We start from the raw sequence: 8599 nt of genomic DNA on the forward strand, positions 1-8599 counted from the left end.
CACCAAGGGTTGCGCTGGAGCGTGCAAGGTGTCTGCTGCACCAGCGATCGTCCTCGGGGGTTTGCACCATGGGTAATCCCAGCATTCGTCCTCGGGGACTTTGTATCACAGATAATCCCAGTGTTTGTCCTTGGGAGTTTCCACCATGGTTAAGCCCAACGCTCGTCCTTGAGGACTTTGCACCATAGATAATCCCAGCGCGTGTCCTTGGGTGTTTGCACCATGGCTAATCCCAGTGTTCATCCTCAGGGATTTGCACCATGGCTAATCCCAGCACTTAGCCTCACAGGTCTGCAGCAGCACAGCTAATCCCAGCATCTGTCCTCCAGCAGCTAATCCCAGCGCTCCAGGGAGTTGGTAGCACAGCTAATCCCAATGCTCCTCCTCAGGCGTTTGCATCATGGCTGATCCCAAGGGGACAGGTCCGCCCCAGGCAGCCCCATGCCAGTGCCGGTGTTGGGGACGGGGGCTGGGATCCCACTGATTCAGGCCATTTCCCTGCACACCCCCGGCCCCTCAAGTGCCTCCTGTACCCCGCATCCACTGCAGGACCCCCCCAGCCCAGCTCACCCCCTCAAAGCTCGCTGGGGAGGACCCTAGGGTGGCACACTCTGGCCTCTCTGCCTGCATGTGGAGGCTGTTCACTCTGAAACCTACTGACAGCAGCAGTGAGCGCCATCATGGGGTTCTCTGTTCTGGGCTTGGGGCACTGGTCATAGGAGGTTCCCTGCCTCTGTTAAGCAGAGAAACACGAGAGGTGATCCCCGCTGCGGGCTGCTGTGCAAGCTCGAGCCTCCCCAGATCCTGGCCATCACCTCCCCCAAAACCCCTCTCTGTCCACCCTAAACCCCAGCCAGCATCCTCAACCCAGCAACACCGGAGCGACAAAAGAGTTTCCAAGACACCCTGTCTCCGAGCATCCCCAAAGCCTGTGGGGGGGGACAGAGCCATCCCTGAAGGGACCGAGCTCAGCGGTGACAAGAGGCACCGTTGTGCCGGCCTGAAGCGCTGGCTCAGGGGCAGCCAGGGCACAAAGCTCCTTCTGTTCCCATCCCGAGCGGCTGCCGAGCGCCAGCAAATGGCGACACGAGAAAACACAGTCTGGACCACCACCGATTCACTGGGCCCCTATTTCTTATTAAATTAAACCCGGGGCGCTGCGAAATGCAACCCCAAGAGCCATTGGGTAAATCCATACCCGTGGAGAGGGATTTGGGGGGTCTGGCTAGAAACCCCCACCCCATCCTTGGGCTGACTGCCCCTCTTTGTGCATTGATAAACCTCAGCGGCCGCCGGATCCGCACGAAGGAGCCAACGCTCCCTCCCCAAAACCCTGCAAATCGCCCCAAAACCAGAGAGCCCAGCGGCTTACATTCACAGCGGGATTTGGGAAGACGGAGACTATAAACAGGATGTGTAAACAGGCAGTGTTTGCTAGCCCCCCCCCTTTTTTTTTTATTTTAAGCCAAACTTGCTTCCAGCGTGGGCTGCTTTAATAATTTCCTGGAATAAATAATGAGCGCGGAAAGTAAACAAGGTGTCTGCGTGCAAGCAGAGGCTGGCTGCAGCCAGGGACTGAGTCACCCCAAAGCCTGGCCCCAGAGGGCTGGGGGATGTGGGGTGGCCGGCACAGACCCCGTAGGGTCCTCGCGGTCCCCAGGATGTCCCAGGATTTTGCATCACCCTGGGGTTTTCCATCACCCAGGACGATGCAAGAGCTTCAAGAGCCCAAGCAGGAGCACTCAATCCCCTCGGGTGGGTATTTTGGTCCCAAAGCAGGACCTGCCCCTTGCCCAGTGCTGTGCCCTGCCCAGCTGAAGGAAGCAGATCTTGCCCCAAATGCTTTGTTTTTAACATAATCTCAAGACAACGTTGAAGATCATGATGCCCATCAAAGGCATTGGTTGGAGCTGGGACCGGCTGCCCGGCAGGGAGGAGCGGGGTCCGCCCTGTCCGAGCCCCCGCCGCCAGGATGAATCCTTCCAGACCCCGCGCTGCCTGTGCAGGCTCTCATAAATATTTACCTTTGAAAGAAGCTGCACTCAGCCTCGACACAACCACATCCTGGGCCATAAAAAAAAAAGAAAAAGAAAAAAAAAAAAAAGACAACCACCCAAAAAACACCACCGGGCATCTCACATCGGCTGCAAGGGCTGAGTGGGACCCAGCACCTTCCCGCACCCACCGGCACCCCGCAGCTCCTCACACCCCCAGCTGCAGGAGGCTCGGGGGAAAGCAGCGCAGTCCTTGAGCCCTTTCCCAGTCCCTTTTCCTGTGATTCACTTAATATCTCCATTTTTCGCTCACTTCTCGGCTTGCACATGGTACTTTCCTACCCGAGCAGCTCTGCAGCATCTGTGCAAGGGAGACAGCCCCGACTGGGAGCAGCCAAGTGCCGGCAGGCAGCGAAGCATCTCTGCCGTGAGCAGAGGGGGTCACGGTGATGGGTCAACACCCCTCCCAGCAACAGCAGGGTGGATTTTAAAGGGTGGGGTTAAAAAGAAAGGAAACCCTCCAAGCCCCTCGCTGGCAAACCCCAACAACCCCAGCACCCGGCAAAGCGGCAGGCTGGGGCTCCGGCCCCCCCCCTTCCCCTCGCAACCCAATCAAGCCCCGGCGAGCTCCATCCCGGCAACAGAGTTTCCAAAATAAGAAACTCTGCTCTTCAGCAATTAGCGCCAGGGCTGTGGTTACGCTGCTAAAAGTGTTTTTTCCGTGCATGACTAAGGATGGAAAAAGTTGTGGTTAATAAATGATAAATAACCTTTTGTCTCATCACCCTCCCCCCACGTGCCCTCACCCTGCGATACCAAAAAAAAAAAAAGAGCGGGAAAAAAAATAATAGAAAAAGTCACCACCAAAATCTCAAAAAGCCAAAAGGATGCCCAGCCCCGCGCGCCTTCGAAGAACAGCGAGCAGCGCAGCGCTGAAAGCAAAGCAGTGAGGGGATGTGCCGCCCGCCCTGCTCGGCAGTAAAAGCCTGCGGACAGATTTCAGTGCGGCTCCAGGCACCTTTGGGTACAGTTTCACCTCTCCTGAGGGAATCGCAGTACACCCAAACCCCTCCAGCTCTTACCCCATGGCAGGTTTCCTGGTTCCTGCCCTGCGGCCCCTGGGGTTGCTGAGAGGGGGATGCCAGGCGAGGGATGCGGTCCCTGGGGATCCTGGGAGAGGGATGCAGCCCCTAGAGATGCCATGAGAGGGATGCAGGCCCTGGGGATGCAGGGAGGGGGATGCAGCTCTCCGGCCACATGCTGTCCAGCCGCCAAGGGACAATGGAACAGGGTCGCTCTTGGCTGGAGGATCAAGGCAGCCCAGGATTGTTTAACATTTTTATTGCAACAAAGGGAGAAAAAAATGCAGCACGAGCCATCGGGACGAGGGCAGGAGCACATGTGGTCCAGCCTGCTCCGGCTCACAGGATGAACGACACCAAATGGGATCCAGATTGACACAAACGTGCCTTTCCCCAGGCCAGGGTGATGAAGGGACATTGAGATGCTTCCCATCACCAGCAAACCCCTTCTTACAGGGTGCCTGCTGCCCACAGGAGCCTGCAGGCAGCGGGTGACCCGCTCATGGTGGCCCTGGGAGGAAAAGACCATTTTGCATCATTTTGTGCAGGAATAGGGGAACGGAGGAGCTCACAGAGCTGCAGTGGCAAGAAGGGCATTTCTGCATCCAACTTGGCACGTCCAGTTTTTAAGCACAATTACAGGTCACTAATAAGAGGAAAGGTGGTTTGGATTTGAAGCAAAGCATTGTGCTGTAAAAAAAGGGGGTTTGCTCAAGTCCCTGCCTGGGATAGGGATGCAAACACAGCTGCTGCTGGGGTCAAGGCTTCCTAAAATGTGGCCTCTCCATCCCCATGGGCAGGAACCAGCAGCAGCTCCCCCTCCACCACTGCCTCTCCGTATGTCCTCGGTTGAGTCACTTAAAGCCACGTTTGAGCAGCTGCAATTGCTCCTGGAGGTACAAAGCAGGTCCAGAAGGAATTAGGATGGGGACCACAACGCCGGGATGTCCCCCACCACGTGCCTGGCTGGCTGCCGTGTAGAGCCCCAGATGCCAAAAATCGGAGCCCAGGGGTGTGGGACCTGCTTGCTCAGGAGGTGGCAGTTCTCAGAAACCAGCTTCAGGTGAAAGGAAGGGGAAAAAGAAAGAAAAAAAGGAAGTCAAAGCAGTCTCACGCTGAGCAGAGATAAAAATACTGCTCCTCTTGTGGCCACGGCTGAAGACGTACAAGCCGTGACACAGGGACCACGGGTTTTCAGCGGAAGAAGTCTTCCCGGCTCGTCTCCGCATGCCATCAATTTCTGGGATGCACTGGATTTCATTAAAACACTATAAAGAAACCAGCGCAAATGCAAATCCCATTTCCCTTCCGCTTCCTGTAAAAACATCTGGTCAACAGAAATAGCTCGGGACATTTCCGTTGCAAATCACAGTTTTCATGGAGTTTAGGACTTGACCATATAAAACGCACTTGGGGCTGGGGCTCAGCTGATGAACAGGGCAGCCCCGAAACCCCGCAGGGCTGCCCTAAAACATGCAAACGTGTTTTGCCAGCTTTGGCTTAAATTTATGAAGGTGGAGAGGCCTCAGCTCCCAATCCTACAAGTTATATGAGAATAAATGGCGTGGTAGAGGAGAAAGCCCTTAGTACCTCCACAGAAAGGAGGGAGGTTGGCGAGCATCACCCTCATACTAGACATCAGAGAATCCACCTGGGCTGCGTGCCTAGGACCGTACCCAGGGTTTCACTGGTTTTCCTGTGCACATGTATATACACACCCATACATACGAGCATTATAGATACCCCGATATCCCCCTGCTCCAGGCGCTCCGCACATCAGGATGGCCCCACTGGTGCCGGGTCCGGCCCCAGCAGCCTCGTGCCACAGAGGCTCACCTCACCCTGGCCCCGGTCGGTGGCACGGCATCATAGAATCATTAAGGTTGGAAAAGACCTCTAAGATCATCCTCGCACCCCTCCTCTCCCCACCACACCGGCATCCTCCAGCATGTCCCCAGGGTGGGGGTCCGGGTGACCTCACCCCCCCCACCCTGAGCCCACCGGTGCCCTGCAGCCCGGCTGTGACCCGCTCCCGGGAGAGCTCCGGATCCAACCGTCTCCAAATCCCGCCTTTGCAACATCGTTTTTCCAGCGCTCGAGGGAGGAAGGAGCGATGCCAAAACCAACCCAGCAGCGGCTGCAAGCATGGGAAGCCCCATCTCATCCAGCTGAAGCTCCCATGAGACCGGCACATCCCTGGGGGACGGGATGCCCATGCTGGGCAGCGCCGCAGGGACTGGGCGGCTCTGGCACGGCTCCCCGACACTCACCCCTTCACCCAGCCCAGCCCAGCCCTGGCTGCAGCCACCCAAGCAGTAAATGGGATTAGGGCTCTTCAAAGTGCCCTGCTCCCTTTGATGCCAGGCACGTTACAGGATTAGGCTGAGAGGCCCCGTTGGAGCGCACTGGGGGGGAAAGGAGGGAGGGAAATAAGATAAAAGCTGCCAAAAGCAAAGCAAGGGAGCAATGGCCGAGCCACGGTGGGGCACGCATGGGGCCACCCCCTTTCCCAGGCACCCTGACTTTCCAAGGTCATTGCAAGGCGCTGAATATTTGGGGGCTTGGCTTGATGCTGTAAAGCTGGGGGGCTGGGCTGAGTTTCCATTTACATTGTATTATTTAAAGGGCAGAAAGGGAGAAGAGGAGGGCGCTTCTGGGGATACCTCGAGGGTGACCAAGCCTAACGGTCCAGAGACCAGCTGGGGATGAAAGCACCCAAGGATTGTTTTTACAGTTGCTTATTTAAAACCATTAATCTTCCATGATCATCAACAGCATCTTCAAATCAGGAACAAATCCACGACACGGGCGAAAGGCAGCGGCAAAGCCCTGTGAGCATCCCAGGGCCAGAGGATGGAGGGGAGGGGGGTCCCCACAGCCTTCCTTGGGGAATTCTTGGTTATTATTTAGTTACTTTAAAGGGAAAAAAAAATAACCACCAACAAGCTGTTCCGTTCCCACTGCTCCACGGTTTGCCCCCTTGCTGGGTTTGGGGAGTGGGACCCACCAGCACTGTGGGGGGCTTTCCACCGCCCCCAGAATTCAACCACAGTTACTGGGAAAGGGGCTGGATTGATTCTGCTGTAAAGGAGATGGGATCTGGCCCCGGCCCAGTTAATTAGAAAGGAAGGACCCACCCTGGGAATATTTGCACAGGAAGCAATTTACTCCGGAGACTCGCGGAATCCAGCGAGGAACATCCCCCCTTCCACAGATCTGGCTGAGAAACCCCCCTGCTCGGGGCCCCGGGGGACCGCAGGGTCCCCAGCCTCGCGGTGACGGGGACTCACCGGGAAATCTCCGTGGGATGGAGATTTGTTGCAAACTGCAAGGAATAACGCTGCAGAGCGCTGGGTGAACTTGCTAAATGTCTTGTTTTAAATGCCTCCCGCCCATGGGTCAAAGCCGGTCAGGGGCTGCGGGGAGAGGAAGAATGTGCTGTGCACTGGGCTTGCTTCCCAGGGGGAGGGAGGGGGAAAAAAAATAAAGAAAAAAAAGGAAAAGAAAAAAAAAGGAAAAAGCAGTGTTTGCAAGCACCAGGTCCTGGGGCAGGCGGGACACAGCAGGGGCCCAACCAGGCGCTCGTCCGGTGTGCAAGTGCCAGTGGTGCGATGGCTCTGCTCCCTGTGTTGCACCCAAAAGCCTTTGGGGGAAAAAGCTCGGCAGAAAGGACAGCTCGGCTCTCCCCCACAGCTGTGCCGGGTCACCGGGGATTTTACCTGGTGTGGAGGCAGCCAAATCCATTGCAGCCATAATGTGCACAGGGGAAAAAAAACCGCACAGGCTTGGTGCCCAGGGTGCAGGGGTGGGTGCCCGAGGAGGGGCGCGCTCAGCGCCAAGTGCCAAAGCCCTCCCCCCCCCCACCGGGGAGCACAACCACCCCCGGGAGGGCATCCCCTTGCTTTGCTTTTATTTTTGGCTCTTGCAAAGCCCCAAGGGCAGGTCTGGGCAACAGACACCAAGGATGAGGAGCAGTAAAGCCAGCAGCAAATTTGGCAGCAGCATCTGAAATAGCACCAGCCCAACACCTCCTCCCCAGCGGCCAGGCCGTTCCCTGCAGCTGGGTCCGACATGCCCAGTGCCATCTGGGTGAGCTGGGGTCCGGACCACGCTGGCACCCAGCAGCGCTGCCCGGCTGCTGAAAGCACCCTCAAAGAGCCCCAAAGTGATGCTGTTCGGAGCCAGACCTCCCCGTGCCCTGGGATGGGGACACATGCTCCCACAGGGACAAACAACTGCAACCCCTGACACAACAGAGCAAAACCAGCTTTTACTTTCAGATTTTACAATTTTGGTGTTGGTGGTTTTGTTTGTTTGTTTTTTTAAAAATACTTAATATTGGGGTTGTTTGACAGAAATAGCAGGAATTTAGCCGGCTGCTCCCTGGCCCAGCGCTGCGGTGAGCAGCAAACACAGCCCAAAGGCAGGGACAAGGCTCTGGCTCTACCCGAGGCTTCCTCTTTCCGAAGCACAAGTTAGTCATCAAAGTTAAACAAGCACACAAAAAAAAAAAAAAAAAGGAAAAAGAAAGAAAACACAGCCCATCAGGCCTGCGTAAGACCTCCATGTGGAGGAACTATCTTTTTAAAGATTAAACACCACGGCTCCCCCCGCATCGTTCCCTGTTCACTCACATCCTGCATCATCTCCGCTCCAGCCGGCATCTAAGCACCACGGGAACTCCCAGGGGTAGCTGAGATCTGAATTTCTAGCCACAAAAGTACTTACAAAAATAAATTTAAAGTCCCTTACAGGTCCCACGGGGAGCAGAGGAAGGCACAGAGCCTAATTTCTTTTTTCCCCTTCCTTTCCTAGCTTGCCCACGCGAGCAGATGCCCTGGCTGCTGAAGCCACAGCACAACAAGGACGGGTTGAATTTGGGGTTCACTAGCCCCCCGCCTTGCTGGGGTGGGTCTACGGGGCTGGGAACAAGTGGTGCGGAGGCCACCAGCCCCCATCCTCAGCTCTGCACCTGAGAGCAAAGCAGGCGCTCTGCTTCTAGCTGGAAAAGCCAGGTTTGGGGTCCCAGCAAGGAGAAATGCAATTGCATCTCGACCGACTGCAATAATCAGTGCTCACATCGCCCTTGCACATGGTCGTGGCATCTTTTGCCCTCTGAATGCAAGCCCTGAGCGCAAGCCTGTGGCAGTGGCTCTCCTTCTCAGAGGTCTCAAATACAGGGTGCAGGCTCTGCTCCTCCCCATGGGACATGCCGGCACCCTGGCATCATCCCCAACCCGCCGCCGAGGGTTCGACCCGCAGCATCGACTGGCCGAAACGGGCAAAAGCCAGGTCCTTACCTTGGCTGGGTCGAAGAGCTCCAGCACGTACTCCTCGCCGTCAGGTGTCCCTGCTCGCCGCAGCACCAGGCGGCAGCGCTGCCAGCGCGTCCCGCTGTCCAAGGAGGTCTCGTCCAGCAGCCCGTACTTGAGAAGCCCCTCCTTGCGCACCTCGGGGGGCTGCTCCCGCGACAGCCCCCACGGCAGGATGCGCTTGCCCAGGCCCGGCCTTGCAGTCAACATG

At 56.7% G+C, this 8599-nt stretch overlaps 1 protein-coding gene across 1 annotated transcript in view; it reads right to left on the reverse strand.

Moving 5' to 3' along the window:
* The window catches only part of SH2B3 (SH2B adaptor protein 3), a 19736-nt gene that overhangs the window by 5117 nt on the left and 6020 nt on the right, over positions 1 to 8599 (reverse strand). The window contains exon 3 of the mRNA XM_009334455.1: positions 8377 to 8584. Within this exon, the coding sequence (XP_009332730.1) occupies positions 8377 to 8584 (208 nt within the window). The remainder of the gene's footprint in view (positions 1 to 8376; positions 8585 to 8599) is intronic.

This window comes from Pygoscelis adeliae, unplaced genomic scaffold (genome assembly GCF_000699105.1).
Source record: "Pygoscelis adeliae isolate BGI_AS28 unplaced genomic scaffold, ASM69910v1 Scaffold262, whole genome shotgun sequence".
NCBI lineage: Eukaryota > Metazoa > Chordata > Aves > Sphenisciformes > Spheniscidae > Pygoscelis > Pygoscelis adeliae.